Source organism: Petromyzon marinus, chromosome 50 (genome assembly GCF_048934315.1).
Source record: "Petromyzon marinus isolate PM22_M1 ecotype Great Lakes invasive population chromosome 50, UKy_Petmar_22M1.pri1.0, whole genome shotgun sequence".
Classification (NCBI taxonomy): Eukaryota; Metazoa; Chordata; class Hyperoartia; order Petromyzontiformes; family Petromyzontidae; genus Petromyzon; species Petromyzon marinus.
The window spans coordinates 6256406-6278148 of record NC_133716.1 but is presented as its reverse complement, the minus strand read 5'-3'; the positions used below and the strand labels follow the sequence as shown (position 1 = coordinate 6278148).

Genomic DNA, 21743 nt, shown 5'->3' with positions numbered 1-21743 from the left:
ATTTCCAGCAAACGGTTGGCGATTCCGTCCCGAGACGCCGCTTTCGGCATCACCCACCATCCCGCATGCCACGTGTCACTACGCCCTGTTTGCCACCTCACGCCAATCCCATCATTGTCGGCATCGTCACAGTCAATGTTATCACCTCCGCGAGCCCACAATCACGGTGTCATACTGCCTCCCTGTCCTTAACACTTGATATATGTAGTTTTTTTTTCCTTTATTTCCTACAGAGTGCAAACAAAAGATTATTACATTGCCTCCAAAGGTTTTGCCTGAAGAACTATCTGGCACAACGGGTTTATACGAGTTACCCGCTTCCATCACGCAACTACGTCCAAGTATAGTCTCCATCGAGTCAACCGAAGGCGTTCCTGTTGTTTCGGCCAATGAGTTGCACATAACGGAAATTACACCCAATAGCGTCAAGGTCTCGTGGGTGGTAGATCCGCACGTCTTTGACCATTTCATTGTGCAATACACGCCAACTGCCAGTGCTGAGAAACCATTGGAGACAACATTACCCGGTCAAGTCTCCATGGTAGATCTGCTAGACTTGACTGAAAATACAGAATACACCATTAAGCTGATCGGTTACAGGCGGAAAACGCCCTCCAAACCTTTGATGGCGCTGGTGACAACAGGTATTTGTTTTATTACTTTTACAGTGCTAAAGATAAACAACACAATTTTACATGAATATAAATCTGATGACATCATTGTATGCATTAACTAATCAACATGACTTATCTTTTGCAGACATAAAAGTGGTGACGTTAATGCCGGATGTGTTAATCGAGCAAATACCAGGCACAACAGCTGTATACATATTACCTGAGACCACCAAATATGTCCCTCCAAAAGAAGTTTCAGTGCGGTCAGAATACGGAGCTCCCACTGATTCAGCCGATGAATTACACATAACGGAAATCACATCGGACAGTATGAAAGTTTCTTGGGTGGTTCATACAGAAACATTCGACCACTTCATTGTACAATTCAAACCCAGTGACAGTCTGGAAAAGCCATTCGATAAAACGATACCCGGTCAAGTTTTTACGGTAGATCTGGTGGACCTCAATGAAGATACAGAATATGTCATTATACTCCTCGGATCTAGAGGTGGGAAATTATCAAGGCCACTTGTAGCTCAAGCTAAAACAGGTATTTGTTACATCACTTGTTCTTTTAAAGAGCTTGTCATATATGAAACTTATTAATACAATTGACATTATCTCAATCCAGTAGAGGAATACAATGCAAGTTCCATTTTCATTCTTGGTTTTAAAAAGACTCAACTGTGTAGGCATGATAGAATTGTATTATGACTTACAGACAAGGCAGTACTTGATTCTACCAAACAGATTAGACGTAATTTCCTCGAAATGTAATTTAATCTGGACACGAAATTTGCATGTGCCAAGTGCACCTTGTGTAATACTTTTGTGACGGATGTGATCCCTGACATGCAATACCCCGGTGTCTACAAACTAAGCTGTGTCTGCAGCAGTAGTTCCATTGGGGAAACTAGGCGACATGTCTCAGACCGTGTTCGTGAACATAAGGCAGATCTGAAACACGGTAGGACCAATACCTCGGCCGTGGCTGATCATTGTTTTAACGCCTTGGGCAGACAGAAAATTTAGTTTTTCCAAGATGAAAGTACTCTGCAAACCCACTGGCTATCAGCAAAGATTCGTTAATGAAGCCATCCAGATATATAAACACAGACACAATTTCAACCGAGAAGATGGGTGCAAACTGAGCAATCATCGCAATGACGTTATTAAACAGTTTAAGTCATAACTATCTGTGATGTTTCCATCCTACCTGCCAATGTTAGCAGTTATTTTCGACTCTCTGAGTTATACTACCAGGTTAAATGTCTTTACATTAACAGGCTAAATGTCTCACTAACACAGCCACCATTGCTCGTTTTCCTCGATGTGGCGGTGGCCCTCGTTTTTTCCTACATTGACATGCTAATCTCTCACAATACAATGGCCACCTCCACAGCCTCGTCGTCGTGCAGGTAGCTCAGCTCTCCGATCTGACATTCATATGCAAATTTCATTTCTAGCCCCGCCCACTTCGCTTATGACCTTTGGGCTACACCCATCTCAAACCTTTATAAAATCCTGCCTCAGCAGCTCTCCCGCTATATTTTTTCACCTGATGAAGATTGCTTGTGTTGCGATATTTTTTTGTATTATTATTTTTCTCTCTACGTGGCTTTACCGAAAGACCCAAAGAATAATAATTGTGTTGTTAATTAAACTAATTGGATGTGCAATACAGTTGCTGCCTTGGCAAAATAAAATACAGGATTGGCCCTCGCATCCATACTGCATAACATTATTGAATTGACATATGAAGAAATGTACGTAAAAAAAATCTACATTTAAATAGTCGCATGAATAAATAATTCAGGATGTGTTCATAACATTAAGAAATGTCTTGAAGAGCCCTACCTGGGCCAAATCCATAAACCGTAATTTATGGACATTAACAATTTTCCCAGGTTATACCATGAAGCTAATTGGTTACATGACATAAAAAAACCCATTGACGCCATTGGTGGAACAGTTTAAAACGTGGGCATGTTAAACACATAAATGTATTATGAAGGAACATGTATTAAAACAATAGATGTGTAAATATGTTTAATTTATTTCATATACTTAGCGGAGACCATATATGACCATCAATAGCTTATCGTGTTTTAAGTTGATTGTTTACAACAACAGTTTAAGTTTACTTGTACGAAACAAATCGATGCACAGATCTGCAAAAAGATGCAAAGACTTGGTCTGGCCAAGTGTATACAGCCTTAAAGACTGTATTAGTGAAAAGAACATCCAATCGAGAGTAAATCAAATTGAAAGAGGGATCATGTTTTATTTCATAATGCTTCAGTTAACTTTTAAATATAACAATGTTTTAATTATCTAAATATAACAATGTAATATTGATGTTTTGTTTAGAAAAAAACAAAGGTTCAACTGGCATTTGTTGTTGTTTACACCAGCAGGAGGTATTGATGACGTTTCAACAACTGAATTAATTGAGACGGCGACGCGTTTACCTGCGAGAGAAATTTTGGTGAAATCGCAGAGTGGAGTTCCCACCGATTCGGCCGATGAATTGCACGTAACTGAAATCACGTCTGAGAGCATGAAGGTGTCGTGGGTGGTAGATCCAAAAGTCTTCGAGCGATTCATTGTGCAATGCAAGCCCATTGACAGCCAAGATAAACCATTAGAAAAAACCTTGCCGGGACACATTTCTACAGTTGATTTTACAGCCCTGATCGATGACACTGAATATATCATCAAGCTCATTGGTTACAGGCGAGGAAAGCCTTCCAAGCCACTGGTGGCTCAAGTTAAAACAGGTACATCTTCATATGTTTTAATATGTTTTCTTCATGATCTAAACAGTCCATATATTTGATAGAGTATGTATTATCCTTACAATTACTTTCATTTTCTTTGCAGAGCCCAAACCAAAATCAACTCCTTTACCAACGGCAGTCATCGATGAGGCCATTACACCAACCGTTGTTGAGTTGCCTGAAACTACCACACACGAACCTTCAAAGGAGGTGTCAGTAACTTCTGTGTCTGGGGTTCCAACTGATTCTGCCAATGAACTTGTCATATCTGACATCACGTCTGAGAGCATGAAGGTGTCGTGGGTGGTAGATCCAAATGTCTTTGAGCGCTTTGTTGTGCAATACAAGCCTGTTGACAGCTCTGAGAAACCACTCGAAAAAACATTACCTGGCAAAGTTTCTACAGTTGATCTTACAGACTTGATCGATGATACTGAATATATCATCAAGCTCATTGGTTTCAGACGAGGAAAGCCTTCCAAGCCACTGGTGGCTCAAGTTAAAACAGGTACATCTTCATATGTTGTAATATATTTTCTTCATTACCTGAACAGTCCATACATTTTGAAAGAGTATGTATTATCCTTACAATTACTTTCATTTACTTTGCAGAGCCTGAACCAAAATCAACTCCTTTACCCACGGCAGTCATCGATGAGGCCATTACACCAACCGTTGTTGAGTTGCCTGGAACTACCACACACGAACCTTCAAAGGAGGTGTCAGTAACTTCTGTGTCTGGGGTTCCAACTGATTCCGCCAATGAACTTGTGATATCTGACATCACGTCTGAGAGCATGAAGGTGTCCTGGGAGGTAGATCCAAATGTCTTTGAGCGCTTTGTTGTGCAATACAAGCCTGCTGACAGCTATGAGAAACCACTTGAAAAAACATTGCCTGGCAAAGTTTCTACAGTTGATCTTACAGACTTGATCGATGATACTGAATATATCATCAAGCTCATTGGTTTCAGACGAGGAAAGCCTTCCAAGCCACTGGTGGCTCAAGTTAAAACAGGTACATCTTCGTATGTTTTCATATTTTTTCCTCGTTACTTCAACATTCCACACGTTTTAAAAGAGTATGTGGGATGCTTACAATTACTTTAATTTACTTTGCAGAGCCCAAACCAAAATCAACTCCTTTACCCACGGCAGTCATCGATGAGGCCATTACACCAACCGTTTTTGAGTTCCCTGGAGCTACCACACACGAACCTTCAAAGGAGGTGTCAGTAACATCTGTGTCTGGGGTTCCAACTGATTCCGCGAATGAACTTGTCATTTCTGACATCACGTCTGAGAGCATGAAGGTGTCGTGGGTGGTAGATCCAAAAGTCTTCGAGCGATTCATTGTGCAATGCAAGCTAATTGACAGCCAAGAGAAACCATTAGAAAAAACATTGCCTGGACACATTTCTACAGTTGATTTTACAGCCCTGATCGATGACACTGAATATATCATCAAGCTCATTGGTTACAGGCGAGGAAAGCCTTCCAAGCCACTGGTGGCTCAAGTTAAAACAGGTACATCTTCATATGTTTTAATATATTTTCTTCATTACTTCAACATTCTACACGTTTTAAAAGAGTAGGTGGGATGCTTACAATTACTTTCATTTTCTTTGCAGAGCCCAAACTAAAATCAACTCCTTTACCCACGGCAGTCATCGATGAGGCCAGTACACCAACCGTTTTTGAGTTCCCTGGAACTACCACACAGGAACCTTCAAAGGAGGTTTCGGTAACATCTGTGTCTGGGGTTCCAACTGATTCCGCCAATGAACTTGTGATATCTGACATCACGTCTGAGAGCATGAAGGTGTCGTGGGTGGTAGATCCAAATGTCTTTGAGCGCTTTGTTGTGCAATACAAGCCTGCTGACAGTTCTGAGAAACCACTCGAAAAAACATTGCCTGGCAAAGTTTCTACAGTTGATCTTACAGACTTGATCGATGATACTGAATATATCATCAAGCTCATTGGTTTCAGACGAGGAAAGCCTTCCAAGCCACTGGTGGCTCAAGTTAAAACAGGTACATCTTCATACGTTGTAATATATTTTCTTCATTACCTAAACAGTCCATACATTTTGAAAGAGTATGTATTATCCTTACAATTACTTTCATTTACTTGGCAGAGCCTGAACCAAAATCAACTCCTTTACCCACGGCAGTCATCTATGAGGCCATTACACCAACCTTTGTTGAGTTGCCTGAAACTACCACACACGAACCTTCAAAGGAGGTGTCAGTAACTTCTGTGTCTGGGGTTCCAACTGATTCTGCAAATGAACTTGTGATATCTGACATCACGTCTGAGAGCATGAAGGTGTCGTGGGAGGTAGATCCAAATGTCTTTGAGCGCTTTGTTGTGCTATACAAGCCTGCTGACAGTTCAGATAAACCACTTGAAAAATCATTGCCTGGCAAAGATTCTACAGTTGATCTTACAGACTTGATCGATGATACTGAATATATCATCAAGCTCATTGGCTTCAGACAAGGAAAGCCTTCCAAGCCACTGGTGGCTCAAGTTAAAACAGGTACATCTTCATATGTTGTAATATATTTTCTTCATTTCCTAAACAGTCCATACATTTTGAAAGAGTATGTATTATCCTTACAATAACTTTCATTTACTTTGCAGAGCCTGAACCAAAATCAACTCCTTTACCCACGGCAGTCATCTATGAGGCCATTACACCAACCGTTGTTGAGTTGCCTGGAACTACCACACACGAACCTTCAAAGGAGGTTTCGGTATCATCTGTGTCTGGGGTTCCAACTGATTCCGCCAATGAACTTGTGATATCTGACATCACGTCTGAGAGCATGAAGGTGTCGTGGGTGGTAGATCCAAATGTCTTTGAGCGCTTTGTTGTGCAATACAAGCCTGCTGACAGTTCTGAGAAACCACTCGAAAAAACATTGCCTGGCAAAGTTTCTACAGTTGATCTTACAGACTTGATCGATGATACTGAATATATCATCAAGCTCATTGGTTTCAGACGAGGAAAGCCTTCCAAGCCACTGGTGGCTCAAGTTAAAACAGGTACATCTTCGTATGTTTTCAGATTTTTTCTGCGTTACTTCAACATTCCACACGTTTTAAAAGAGTATGTGGGATGCTTACAATTACTTTAATTTACTTTGCAGAGCCCAAACCAAAATCAACTCCTTTACCCACGACAGTCATCGATGAGGCCATTACACCAACCGTTTTTGAGTTCCCTGGAGCTACCACACACGAACCTTCAAAGGAGGTGTCAGTAACATCTGTGTCTGGGGTTCCAACTGATTCCGCCAATGAACTTGTCATTTCTGACATCACGTCTGAGAGCATGAAGGTGTCGTGGGTGGTAGATCCAAAAGTCTTCGAGCGATTCATTGTGCAATGCAAGCCCATTGACAGCCAAGAGAAACCATTAGAAAAAACATTGCCTGGACACATTTCTACAGTTGATTTTACAGCCCTGATCGATGACACTGAATATATCATCAAGCTCATTGGTTACAGGCGAGGAAAGCCTTCCAAGCCACTGGTGGCTCAAGTTAAAACAGGTACATCTTCATATGTTTTAATATATTTTCTTCGTTACTTCAACATTCCACACCTTTTAAAAGAGTATGTGGGATGCTTACAATTACTTTCATTTTCTTTGCAGTGCCCAAACCAAAATCAACTCCTTTACCCACGGCAGTCATCGATGAGGCCAGTACACCAACCGTTTTTGAGTTCCCTGGAACTACCACACACGAACCTTCAAAGGAGGTTTCGGTAACATCTGCGTCTGGGGTTCCAACTGATTCCGCCAATGAACTTGTGATATCTGACATTACGTCTGAGAGCATGAAGGTGTCGTGGGTGGTAGATCCAAATGTCTTTGAGCGCTTTGTTGTGCAATACAAGCCTGCTGACAGTTCTGAGAAACCACTCGAAAAAACATTGCCTGGCAAAGTTTCTACAGTTGATCTTACAGACTTGATCGATGATACTGAATATATCATCAAGCTCATTGGTTTCAGACGAGGAAAGCCTTCCAAGCCACTGGTGGCTCAAGTTAAAACAGGTACATCTTCATACGTTGTAATATATTTTCTTCATTACCTAAAGAGTCCATACATTTTGAAAGAGTATGTATTATCCTTACAATTACTTTCATTTACTTGGCAGAGCCTGAACCAAAATCAACTCCTTTACCCACGGCAGTCATCTATGAGGCCATTACACCAACCTTTGTTGAGTTGCCTGAAACTACCACACACGAACCTTCAAAGGAGGTGTCAGTAACTTCTGTGTCTGGGGTTCCAACTGATTCTGCAAATGAACTTGTGATATCTGACATCACGTCTGAGAGCATGAAGGTGTCGTGGGAGGTAGATCCAAATGTCTTTGAGCGCTTTGTTGTGCTATACAAGCCTGCTGACAGTTCAGATAAACCACTTGAAAAATCATTGCCTGGCAAAGATTCTACAGTTGATCTTACAGACTTGATCGATGATACTGAATATATCATCAAGCTCATTGGCTTCAGACGAGGAAAGCCTTCCAAGCCACTGGTGGCTCAAGTTAAAACAGGTACATCTTCATATGTTGTAATATATTTTCTTCATTTCCTAAACAGTCCATACATTTTGAAAGAGTATGTATTATCCTTACAATAACTTTCATTTACTTTGCAGAGCCTGAACCAAAATCAACTCCTTTACCCACGGCAGTCATCTATGAGGCCATTACACCAACCGTTGTTGAGTTGCCTGGAACTACCACACACGAACCTTCAAAGGAGGTTTCGGTATCATCTGTGTCTGGGGTTCCAACTGATTCCGCCAATGAACTTGTGATATCTGACATCACGTCTGAGAGCATGAAGGTGTCGTGGGTGGTAGATCCAAATGTCTTTGAGCGCTTTGTTGTGCAATACAAGCCTGCTGACAGTTCTGAGAAACCACTCGAAAAAACATTGCCTGGCAAAGTTTCTACAGTTGATCTTACAGACTTGATCGATGATACTGAATATATCATCAAGCTCATTGGTTTCAGACGAGGAAAGCCTTCCAAGCCACTGGTGGCTCAAGTTAAAACAGGTACATCTTCGTATGTTTTCATACTTTTTTCTTCGTTACTTCAATATTCCACACGTTTTAAAAGAGTATGTGGGATGCTTACAATTACTTTAATTTACTTTGCAGAGCCCAAACCAAAATCAACTCCTTTACCCACGGCAGTCATCGATGAGGCCATTACACCAACCGTTTTTGAGTTCCCTGGAGCTACCACACACGAACCTTCAAAGGAGGTGTCAGTAACATCTGTGTCTGGGGTTCCAACTGATTCCGCCAATGAACTTGTCATTTCTGACATCACGTCTGAGAGCATGAAGGTGTCGTGGGAGGTAGATCCAAATGTCTTTGAGCGCTTTGTTGTGCAATACAAGCCTGCTGACAGTTCTGAGAAACCACTTGAAAAAACATTACCTGGCAAAGTTTCTACAGTTGATCTTACAGACTTGATCGATGATACTGAATATATCATCAAGCTAATTGGTTTCAGACGAGGAAAGCCTTCCAAACCACTGGTGGCTCAAGTTAAAACAGGTACATCTTCATATGTTTTCATATATTTTCTTCATGACCTAAACAGTCCATATATTTGACAGAGTATGTATTATCCTTACAATTACTTTCATTTACTTTGCAGAGCCCAAACCAAAATCAACTCCTTTACCCACGGCAGTCATCGGTGAGGCCAGTACACCAACCGTTTTTGAGTTCCCTGGAACTACCACACACGAACCTTCAAAGGAGGTTTCGGTATCATCTGTGTCTGGGGTTCCAACTGATTCCGCCAATGAACTTGTGATATCTGACATCACGTCTGAGAGCATGAAGGTGTCGTGGGTGGTAGATCCAAATGTCTTTGAGCGCTTTGTTGTGCAATACAAGCCTGCTGACAGTTCTGATAAACCACTTGAAAAAACATTACCTGGAAAAGTTTCTACAGTTGATCTTACAGACTTGATCGATGATACTGAATATATCATCAAGCTCATTGGTTTCAGACGAGGAAAGCCTTCCAAGCCTCTGGTGGCTCAAGTTAAAACAGGTACATCTTCGTATGTTTTCATATTTTTTCTTCGTTACTTCAACATTCCACACGTTTTAAAAGAGTATGTGGGATGCTTACAATTACTTTAATTTACTTTGCAGAGCCCAAACCAAAATCAACTTCTTTACCCACGGCAGTCATCGATGAGGCCATTACACCAACCGTTTTTGAGTCCTTTGTAGCTACCACACACGAACCTTCAAAGGAGGTGTCAGTAACATCTGTGTCTGGGGTTCCAACTGATTCCGCGAATGAACTTGTCATTTCTGACATCACGTCTGAGAGCATGAAGGTGTCGTGGGTGGTAGATCCAAAAGTCTTTGAGCGATTCATTGTGCAATGCAAGCCCATTGACAGCCAAGAGAAACCATTAGAAAAAACATTGCCTGGACACATTTCTACAGTTGATTTTACAGCCCTGATCGATGACACTGAATATATCATCAAGCTCATTGGTTACAGGCGAGGAAAGCCTTCCAAGCCACTGGTGGCTCAAGTTAAAACAGGTACATCTTCATATGTTTTGATATATTTTCTTCGCTACTTCAACATTCCACACGTTTTAAAAGAGTATGTGGGATGCTTACAATTACTTTCATTTTCTTTGCAGTGCCCAAACCAAAATCAACTCCTTTACCCACGGCAGTCATCGATGAGGCCAGTACACCAACCGTTTTTGAGTTCCCTGGAACTACCACACACGAACCTTCAAAGGAGGTTTCGGTAACATCTGTGTCTGGGGTTCCAACTGATTCCGCCAATGAACTTGTGATATCTGACATTACGTCTGAGAGCATGAAGGTGTCGTGGGTGGTAGATCCAAATGTCTTTGAGCGCTTTGTTGTGCAATACAAGCCTGCTGACAGTTCTGAGAAACTACTCGAAAAAACATTGCCTGGCAAAGTTTCTACAGTTGATCTTACAGACTTGATCGATGATACTGAATATATCATCAAGCTCATTGGTTTCAGACGAGGAAAGCCTTCCAAGCCACTGGTGGCTCAAGTTAAAACAGGTACATCTTCATACGTTGTAATATATTTTCTTCATTACCTAAACAGTCCATACATTTTGAAAGAGTATGTATTATCCTTACAATTACTTTCATTTACTTGGCAGAGCCTGAACCAAAATCAACTCCTTTACCCACGGCAGTCATCTATGAGGCCATTACACCAACCTTTGTTGAGTTGCCTGAAACTACCACACACGAACCTTCAAAGGAGGTGTCAGTAACTTCTGTGTCTGGGGTTCCAACTGATTCTGCAAATGAACTTGTGATATCTGACATCACGTCTGAGAGCATGAAGGTGTCGTGGGAGGTAGATCCAAATGTCTTTGAGCGCTTTGTTGTGCTATACAAGCCTGCTGACAGTTCAGATAAACCACTTGAAAAATCATTGCCTGGCAAAGATTCTACAGTTGATCTTACAGACTTGATCGATGATACTGAATATATCATCAAGCTCATTGGCTTCAGACGAGGAAAGCCTTCCAAGCCACTGGTGGCTCAAGTTAAAACAGGTACATCTTCATATGTTGTAATATATTTTCTTCATTTCCTAAACAGTCCATACATTTTGAAAGAGTATGTATTATCCTTACAATAAATTTCATTTACTTTACAGAGCCTGAACCAAAATCAACTCCTTTACCCACGGCAGTCATCTATGAGGCCATTACACCAACCGTTGTTGAGTTGCCTGGAACTACCACACACGAACCTTCAAAGGAGGTTTCGGTATCATCTGTGTCTGGGGTTCCAACTGATTCCGCCAATGAACTTGTGATATCTGACATCACGTCTGAGAGCATGAAGGTGTCGTGGGTGGTAGATCCAAATGTCTTTGAGCGCTTTGTTGTGCAATACAAGCCTGCTGACAGTTCTGAGAAACCACTCGAAAAAACATTGCCTGGCAAAGTTTCTACAGTTGATCTTACAGACTTGATCGATGATACTGAATATATCATCAAGCTCATTGGTTTCAGACGAGGAAAGCCTTCCAAGCCACTGGTGGCTCAAGTTAAAACAGGTACATCTTCGTATGTTTTCATACTTTTTTCTTCGTTACTTCAATATTCCACACGTTTTAAAAGAGTATGTGGGATGCTTACAATTACTTTAATTTACTTTGCAGAGCCCAAACAAAAATCAACTCCTTTACCCACGGCAGTCATCGATGAGGCCATTACACCAACCGTTTTTGAGTTCCCTGGAGCTACCACACACGAACCTTCAAAGGAGGTGTCAGTAACATCTGTGTCTGGGGTTCCAACTGATTCCGCCAATGAACTTGTCATTTCTGACATCACGTCTGAGAGCATGAAGGTGTCGTGGGAGGTAGATCCAAATGTCTTTGAGCGCTTTGTTGTGCAATACAAGCCTGCTGACAGTTCTGAGAAACCACTTGAAAAAACATTACCTGGCAAAGTTTCTACAGTTGATCTTACAGACTTGATCGATGATACTGAATATATCATTAAGCTAATTGGTTTCAGACGAGGAAAGCCTTCCAAACCACTGGTGGCTCAAGTTAAAACAGGTACATCTTCATATGTTTTCATATATTTTCTTCATGACCTAAACAGTCCATATATTTGACAGAGTATGTATTATCCTTACAATTACTTTCATTTACTTTGCAGAGCCCAAACCAAAATCAACTCCTTTACCCACGGCAGTCATCGGTGAGGCCAGTACACCAACCGTTTTTGAGTTCCCTGGAACTACCACACACGAACCTTCAAAGGAGGTTTCAGTAACATCTGTGTCTGGGGTTCCAACTGATTCTGCCAATGAACTTGTGATATCTGACATCACGTCTGAGAGCATGAAGGTGTCGTGGGTGGTAGATCCAAATGTCTTTGAGCGCTTTGTTGTGCAATACAAGCCTGCTGACAGTTCTGAGAAACCACTTGAAAAAACATTGCCTGGCAAAGTTTCTACAGTTGATCTTACAGACTTGATCGATGATACGGAATATATCATCAAGCTCATTGGTTTCAGACGAGGAAAGCCTTCCAAGCCACTGGTGGCTCAAGTTAAAACAGGTACATCTTCATATGTTGTAATATATTTTCTTCATTACCTAAACAGTCCATACATTTTGAAAGAGTATGTATTATCCTTACAATTACTTTCATTTACTTTGCAGAGCCTGAACCAAAATCAACTCCTTTACCCACGGCAGTCATCTATGAGGCCATTACACCAACCGTTGTTGAGTTGCCTGAAACTACCACACATGAACCTTCAAAGCAGGTGTCAGTAACTTCTGTGTCTGGAGTTCCAACTGATTCTGCCAATGAACTTGTGATATCTGACATCACGTCTGAGAGCATGAAGGTGTCGTGGGAGGTAGATCCAAATGTCTTTGAGCACTTTGTTGTGCAATACAAGCCTGCTGACAGTTCTGATAAACCACTCGAAAATAAATTGCCTGGCAAAGTTTCCACAGTTGATCTTACAGACTTGATCGATGATACTGAATATATCATCAAGCTCATTGGTTACAGGCGAGGAAAGCCTTCCAAGCCACTGGTGGCTCAAGTTAAAACAGGTACATCTTCATATGTTTTAATATGTTTTCTTAATGACCTAAACAGTCCGAATATTTGACTGAGTATGTATTATCCTTACAATTACTTTAATTTACTTTGCAGAGCCCAAACCAAAATCAACTCCTTTACCCACGGCAGTCATCGATGAGGCCATTACACCAACCGTTTTTGAGTTCCCTGGAGCTACCACACACGAACCTTCAAAGGAGGTGTCAGTAACATCTGTGTCTGGGGTTCCAACTGATTCCGCCAATGAACTTGTCATTTCTGACATCACGTCTGAGAGCATGAAGGTGTCGTGGGTGGTAGATCCAAAAGTCTTTGAGCGATTCATTGTGCAATGCAAACCCATTGACAGCCAAGATAAACCATTAGAAAAGACATTGCCTGGACACATTTCTACAGTTGATTTTACAGCCCTGATCGATGACACTGAATATATCATCAAGCTCATTGGTTACAGGCGAGGAAAGCCTTCCAAGCCACTGGTGGCTCAAGTTAAAACAGGTACATCTTCATATGTTTTAATATATTTTCTTCGTTACTTCAACATTCCACACGTTTTAAAAGAGTATGTGGGATGCTTACAATTACTTTCATTTTCTTTGCAGAGCCCAAACCAAAATCAACTCCTTTACCCACGGCAGTCATCGATGAGGCCAGTACACCAACCGTTTTTGAGTTCCCTGGAACTACCACACACGAACCTTCAAAGGAGGTTTCGGTAACATCTGTGTCTGGGGTTCCAACTGATTCCGCCAATGAACTTGTGATATCTGACATCACGTCTGAGAGCATGAAGGTGTCGTGGGTGGTAGATCCAAATGTCTTTGAGCGCTTTGTTGTGCAATTCAAGCCTGCTGACAGTTCTGATAAACCACTTGAAAAAACATTACCTGGCAAAGTTTCTACAGTTGATCTTACAGACTTGATCGATGATACTGAATATATAATCAAGCTCATTGGTTTCAGACGAGGAAAGCCTTCCAAGCCACTGGTGGCTCAAGTTAAAACAGGTACATCTTCGTATGTTTTCATATATTTTCTTCGTTACTTCAACATTCCACACATTTTCAAAGAGTATGTGGGATGCTTACAATTTCTTTCATTTACTTTGCAGAGCCCAAACCAAAATCAACTCCTTTACCCACGGCAGTCATCGATGAGGCCAGTACACCAACCGTTGTTGAGTTGCCTGAAACTACCACACACGAACCTTCAAAGGAGGTGTCAGTAACTTCTGTGTCTGGGGTTCCAACTGATTCTGCCAATGAACTTGTGATATCTGACATCACGTCTGAGAGCATGAAGGTGTCGTGGGAGGTAGATGCAAATGTCTTTGAGCACTTTGTTGTGCAATACAAGCCTGCTGACAGTTCTGATAAACCACTCGAAAATAAATTGCCTGGCAAAGTTTACACAGTTGATCTTACAGACTTGATCGATGATACTGAATATATCATCAAGCTCATTGGTTTCAGACGAGGAAAGCCTTCCAAGCCACTGGTGGCTCAAGTTAAAACAGGTACATCTTCATATGTTTTAATATGTTTTCTTAATGACCTAAACAGTCCGAATATTTGACTGAGTATGTATTATCCTTACAATTACTTTAATTTACTTTGCAGAGCCCAAACCAAAATCAACTCCATTATCCACGGAAGTCATCGATGAGGCCATTACACCAACCGTTTTTGAGTTCCCTGGAGCTACCACACACGAACCTTATAAGGAGGTGTCAGTAACATCTGTGTCTGGAGTTCCAACTGATTCCGCCAATGAACTTGTCATTTCTGACATCACGTCTGAGAGCATGAAGGTGTCGTGGGTGGTAGATCCAAAAGTCTTTGAGCGCTTTGTTGTGCAATACAAGCCTGCTGACAGTTCTGAGAAACCACTCGAAATACCATTGCCTGGCAAAGTTTCTACAGTTGATCTTACAGACTTGATCGATGATACTGAATATATCATCAAGCTCATTGGTTTCAGACGAGGAAAGCCTTCCAAGCCACTGGTGGCTCAAGTTAAAACAGGTACATCTTCATATGTTGTAATATATTTTCTTCATTACCTAAACAGTCCATACATTTTGAAAGAGTATGTATTATCCTTACAATTACTTTCATTTACTTTGCAGAGCCTGAACCAAAATCAACTCCTTTACCCACGGCAGTCATCTATGAGGCCATTACACCAACCGTTGTTGAGTTGCCTGAAACTACCACACACGAACCTTCAAAGCAGGTGTCAGTAACTTCTGTGTCTGGAGTTCCAACTGATTCTGCCAATGAACTTGTGATATCTGACATCACGTCTGAGAGCATGAAGGTGTCGTGGGAGGTAGATCCAAATGTCTTTGAGCACTTTGTTGTGCAATACAAGCCTGCTGACAGTTCTGATAAACCACTCGAAAATAAATTGCCTGGCAAAGTTTCCACAGTTGATCTTACAGACTTGATCGATGATACTGAATATATCATCAAGCTCATTGGTTACAGGCGAGGAAAGCCTTCCAAGCCACTGGTGGCTCAAGTTAAAACAGGTACATCTTCATATGTTTTAATATGTTTTCTTAATGACCTAAACAGTCCGAATATTTGACTGATTACTTTAATTTACTTTGCAGAGCCCAAACCAAAATCAACTCCTTTACCCACGGCAGTCATCGATGAGGCCATTACACCAACCGTTTTTGAGTTCCCTGGAGCTACCACACACGAACCTTCAAAGGAGGTGTCAGTAACATCTGTGTCTGGGGTTCCAACTGATTCCGCCAATGAACTTGTCATTTCTGACATCACGTCTGAGAGCATGAAGGTGTCGTGGGTGGTAGATCCAAAAGTCTTTGAGCGATTCATTGTGCAATGCAAACCCATTGACAGCCAAGATAAACCATTAGAAAAGACATTGCCTGGACACATTTCTACAGTTGATTTTACAGCCCTGATCGATGACACTGAATATATCATCAAGCTCATTGGTTACAGGCGAGGAAAGCCTTCCAAGCCACTGGTGGCTCAAGTTAAAACAGGTACATCTTCATATGTTTTAATATATTTTCTTCGTTACTTCAACATTCCACACGTTTTAAAAGAGTATGTGGGATGCTTACAATTACTTTCATTTTCTTTGCAGAGCCCAAACCAAAATCAACTCCTTTACCCACGGCAGTCATCGATGAGGCCAGTACACCAACCGTTTTTGAGTTCCCTGGAACTACCACACACGAACCTTCAAAGGAGGTTTCGGTAACATCTGTGTCTGGGGTTCCAACTGATTCCGCCAATGAACTTGTGATATCTGACATCACGTCTGAGAGCATGAAGGTGTCGTGGGTGGTAGATCCAAATGTCTTTGAGCGCTTTGTTGTGCAATTCAAGCCTGCTGACAGTTCTGATAAACCACTTGAAAAAACATTACCTGGCAAAGTTTCTACAGTTGATCTTACAGACTTGATCGATGATACTGAATATATAATCAAGCTCATTGGTTTCAGACGAGGAAAGCCTTCCAAGCCACTGGTGGCTCAAGTTAAAACAGGTACATCTTCGTATGTTTTCATATATTTTCTTCGTTACTTCAACATTCCACACATTTTCAAAGAGTATGTGGGATGCTTACAATTACTTTCATTTACTTTGCAGAGCCCAAACCAAAATCAACTCCTTTACCCACGGCAGTCATCGATGAGGCCAGTACACCAACCGTTGTTGAGTTGCCTGAAACTACCACACACGAACCTTCAAAGGAGGTGTCAGTAACTTCTGTGTCTGGGGTTCCAACTGATTCTGCCAATGAACTTGTGATATCTGACATCACGTCTGAGAGCATGAAGGTGTCGTGGGAGGTAGATGCAAATGTCTTTGAGCACTTTGTTGTGCAATACAAGCCTGCTGACAGTTCTGATAAACCACTCGAAAATAAATTGCCTGGCAAAGTTTCCACAGTTGATCTTACAGACTTGATCGATGATACTGAATATATCATCAAGCTCATTGGTTTCAGACGAGGAAAGCCTTCCAAGCCACTGGTGGCTCAAGTTAAAACAGGTACATCTTCATATGTTTTAATATGTTTTCTTAATGACCTAAACAGTCCGAATATTTGACTGAGTATGTATTATCCTTACAATTACTTTAATTTACTTTGCAGAGCCCAAACCAAAATCAACTCCATTATCCACGGAAGTCATCGATGAGGCCATTACACCAACCGTTTTTGAGTTCCCTGGAGCTACCACACACGAACCTTATAAGGAGGTGTCAGTAACATCTGTGTCTGGGGTTCCAACTGATTCCGCCAATGAACTTGTCATTTCTGACATCACGTCTGAGAGCATGAAGGTGTCGTGGGTGGTAGATCCAAAAGTCTTTGAGCGCTTTGTTGTGCAATACAAGCCTGCTGACAGTTCTGAGAAACCACTCGAAATACCATTGCCTGGCAAAGTTTCTACAGTTGATATTACAGACTTGATCGATGATACTGAATATATCATCAAGCTCATTGGTTTCAGACGAGGAAAGCCTTCCAAGCCACTGGTGGCTCAAGTTAAAACAGGTACATCTTCATATGTTGTAATATATTTTCTTCATTACCTAAACAGTCCATACATTTTGAAAGAGTATGTATTATCCTTACAATTACTTTCATTTACTTTGCAGAGCCTGAACCAAAATCAACTCCTTTACCCACGGCAGTCATCTATGAGGCCTTTACACCAACCGTTGTTGAGTTGCCTGAAACTACCACACACGAACCTTCAAAGCAGGTGTCAGTAACTTCTGTGTCTGGAGTTCCAACTGATTCTGCCAATGAACTTGTGATATCTGACATCACGTCTGAGAGCATGAAGGTGTCGTGGGAGGTAGATCCAAATGTCTTTGAGCACTTTGTTGTGCAATACAAGCCTGCTGACAGTTCTGATAAACCACTCGAAAATAAATTGCCTGGCAAAGTTTCCACAGTTGATCTTACAGACTTGATCGATGATACTGAATATATCATCAAGCTCATTGGTTACAGGCGAGGAAAGCCTTCCAAGCCACTGGTGGCTCAAGTTAAAACAGGTACATCTTCATATGTTTTAATATGTTTTCTTAATGACCTAAACAGTCCGAATATTTGACTGATTACTTTAATTTACTTTGCAGAGCCCAAACCAAAATCAACTCCTTTACCCACGGCAGTCATCGATGAGGCCATTACACCAACCGTTTTTGAGTTCCCTGGAGCTACCACACACGAACCTTCAAAGGAGGTGTCAGTAACATCTGTGTCTGGGGTTCCAACTGATTCTGCCAATGAACTTGTCATTTCTGACATCACGTCTGAGAGCATGAAGGTGTCGTGGGTGGTAGATCCAAAAGTCTTTGAGCGATTCATTGTGCAATGCAAACCCATTGACAGCCAAGATAAACCATTAGAAAAGACATTGCCTGGACACATTTCTACAGTTGATTTTACAGCCCTGATCGATGACACTGAATATATCATCAAGCTCATTGGTTACAGGCGAGGAAAGCCTTCCAAGCCACTGGTGGCTCAAGTTAAAACAGGTACATCTTCATATGTTTTAATATATTTTCTTCGTTACTTCAACATTCCACACGTTTTAAAAGAGTATGTGGGATGCTTACAATTACTTTCATTTTCTTTGCAGAGCCCAAACCAAAATCAACTCCTTTACCCACGGCAGTCATCGATGAGGCCAGTACACCAACCGTTTTTGAGTTCCCTGGAACTACCACACACGAACCTTCAAAGGAGGTTTCGGTAACATCTGTGTCTGGGGTTCCAACTGATTCCGCCAATGAACTTGTGATATCTGACATCACGTCTGAGAGCATGAAGGTGTCGTGGGTGGTAGATCCAAATGTCTTTGAGCGCTTTGTTGTGCAATACAAGCCTGCTGTCAGTTCTGAGAAACCACTCGAAAAAACATTGCCTGGCAAAGTTTCTACAGTTGATCTTACAGACTTGATCGATGATACTGAATATATCATCAAGCTCATTGGTTACAGGCGAGGAAAGCCTTCCAAGCCACTGGTGGCTCAAGTTAAAACAGGTACATCTTCATATGTTTTAATATGTTTTCTTAATGACCTAAACAGTCCAAATATTTGACTGAGTATGTATTATCCTTACAATTACTTTAATTTACTTTGCAGAGCCCAAACCAAAATCAACTCCTTTACCCACGGCAGTCATCGATGAGGCCATTACACCAACCGTTTTTGAGTTCCCTGGAGCTACCACACACGAACCTTCAAAGGAGGTGTCAGTAACATCTGTGTCTGGGGTTCCAACTGATTCCGCCAATGAACTTGTCATTTCTGACATCACGTCTGAGAGCATGAAGGTGTCGTGGGTGGTAGATCCAAATGTCTTTGAGCGCTTTGTTGTGCAATACAAGCCTGCTGACAGTTCTGATAAACCACTTGAAAAAACATTACCTGGCAAAGTTTCTACAGTTGATCTTACAGACTTGATCGATGATACTGAATATATCATCAAGCTCATTGGTTTCAGACGAGGAAAGCCTTCCAAGCCACTGGTGGCTCAAGTTAAAACAGGTACATCTTCGTATGTTTTCATACTTTTTTCTTCGTTACTTCAACATTCCACACGTTTTAAAAGAGTATGTGGGATGCTTATAATTACTTTAATTTACTTTGCAGAGCCCAAACCAAAATCATCTCCTTTACCCACGGCAGTCATCGATGAGGCCAGTACACCAACCGTTGTTGAGTTGCCTGAAACTACCACACACGAACCTTCAAAGGAGGTGTCAGTAACTTCTGTGTCTGGGGTTCCAACTGATTCTGCCAATGAACTTGTGATATCTGACATCACGTCTGAGAGCATGAAGGTGTCGTGGGAGGTAGATGCAAATGTCTTTGAGCACTTTGTTGTGCAATACAAGCCTGCTGACAGTTCTGATAAACCACTCGAAAATAAATTGCCTGGCAAAGTTTCCACAGTTGATCTTACAGACTTGATCGATGATACTGAATATGTCATCAAGCTCATTGGTTTCAGACGAGGAAAGCCTTCCAAGCCACTGGTGGCTCAAGTTAAAACAGGTACATCTTCATATGTTTTAATATGTTTTCTTAATGACCTAAACAGTCCGAATATTTGACTGAGTATGTATTATCCTTACAATTACTTTAATTTACTTTGCAGAGCCCAAACCAAAATCAACTCCTTTACCCACGGCAGTCATCGATGAGGCCATTACACCAACCGTTTTTGAGTTCCCTGGAGCTACCACACACGAACCTTCAAAGGAGGTGTCAGTAACATCTGTGTCTGGGGTTCCAACTGATTCCGCCAATGAACTTGTCATTTCTGACATCACGTCTGAGAGCATGAAGGTGTCGTGGGTGGTAGATCCAAAAGTCTTTGAGCGATTCATTGTGCAATGCAAACCCATTGACAGCCAAGATAAACCATTAGAAAAGACATTGCCTGGACACATTTCTACAGTTGATTTTACAGCCCTGATCGATGACACTGAATATATCATCAAGCTCATTGGTTACAGGCGAGGAAAGCCTTCCAAGCCACTGGTGGCTCAAGTTAAAACAGGTACATCTTCATATGTTTTAATATATTTTCTTCGTTACTTCAACATTCCACACGTTTTAAAAGAGTATGTGGGATGCTTACAATTACTTTCATTTTCTTTGCAGAGCCCAAACCAAAATCAACTCCTTTACCCACGGCAGTCATCGATGAGGCCAGTACACCAACCGTTTTTGAGTTCCCTGGAAATACCACACACGAACCTTCAAAGGAGGTTTCGGTAACATCTGTGTCTGGGGTTCCAACTGATTCCGCCAATGAACTTGTGATATCTGACATCACGTCTGAGAGCATGAAGGTGTCGTGGGTGGTAGATCCAAATGTCTTTGAGCGCTTTGTTGTGCAATACAAGCCTGCTGACAGTTCTGATAAACCACTTGAAAAAACATTACCTGGCAAAGTTTCTACAGTTGATCTTACAGACTTGATCGATGATACTGAATATATCATCAAGCTCATTGGTTTCAGACGAGGAAAGCCTTCCAAGCCACTGGTGGCTCAAGTTAAAACAGGTACATCTTTATACGTTGTAATATATTTTCTTCATTACCTAAACAGTCCATACATTTTGAAAGAGTATGTATTATCCTTACAATGACTTTCATTTACTTGGCAGTGCCTGAACCAAAATCAACTCCTTTACCCACGGCAGGCATCTATGAGGCCATTACACCAACCGTTGTTGAGTTGCCTGAAACTACCACACACGAACCTTCAAAGGAGGTGTCAGTAACTTCTGTGTCTGGGGTTCCAACTGATTCTGCCAATGAACTTGTGATATCTGACATCACGTCTGAGAGCATGAAGGTGTCGTGGGTGGTAGATCCAAATGTCTTTGAGCGCTTTGTTGTGCAATGCAAACCCATTGACAGCCAAGACAAACCATTAGAAAAGACATTGCCTGGACACATTTCTACAGTTAATTTTACAGCCCTGATCGATGACACTGAATATATCATCAAGCTCATTGGTTACAGGCGAGGAAAGCCTTCTAAGCCACTGGTTGCTCAAGTTAAAACAGGTACATCTTCATATGTTTTAATATATTTTCTTCGTTACTTCAACATTCCACACGTTTTAAAAGAGTAGGT

The 21743-nt window shown here is 41.5% G+C and overlaps 1 protein-coding gene and 1 long non-coding RNA gene across 2 annotated transcripts in view; both read left to right on the top strand.

Moving 5' to 3' along the window:
• Positions 1-21743, top strand: part of LOC116953249 (tenascin-X-like) — a 115451-nt gene that overhangs the window by 24115 nt on the left and 69593 nt on the right. Inside the window, exons 11-13 of the mRNA XM_076074714.1 lie at positions 234-644; positions 760-1164; positions 3029-3450. Coding sequence (XP_075930829.1) covers positions 234-644; positions 760-1164; positions 3029-3450 — 1238 coding nt within the window. The remainder of the gene's footprint in view (positions 1-233; positions 645-759; positions 1165-3028; positions 3451-21743) is intronic.
• The window catches only part of LOC142931195 (uncharacterized), a 51054-nt gene continuing 33277 nt past the window's right edge, over positions 3967-21743 (top strand). Inside the window, exon 1 of the long non-coding RNA XR_012947184.1 lies at positions 3967-21673. This is a non-coding gene — a long non-coding RNA (uncharacterized LOC142931195). The remainder of the gene's footprint in view (positions 21674-21743) is intronic.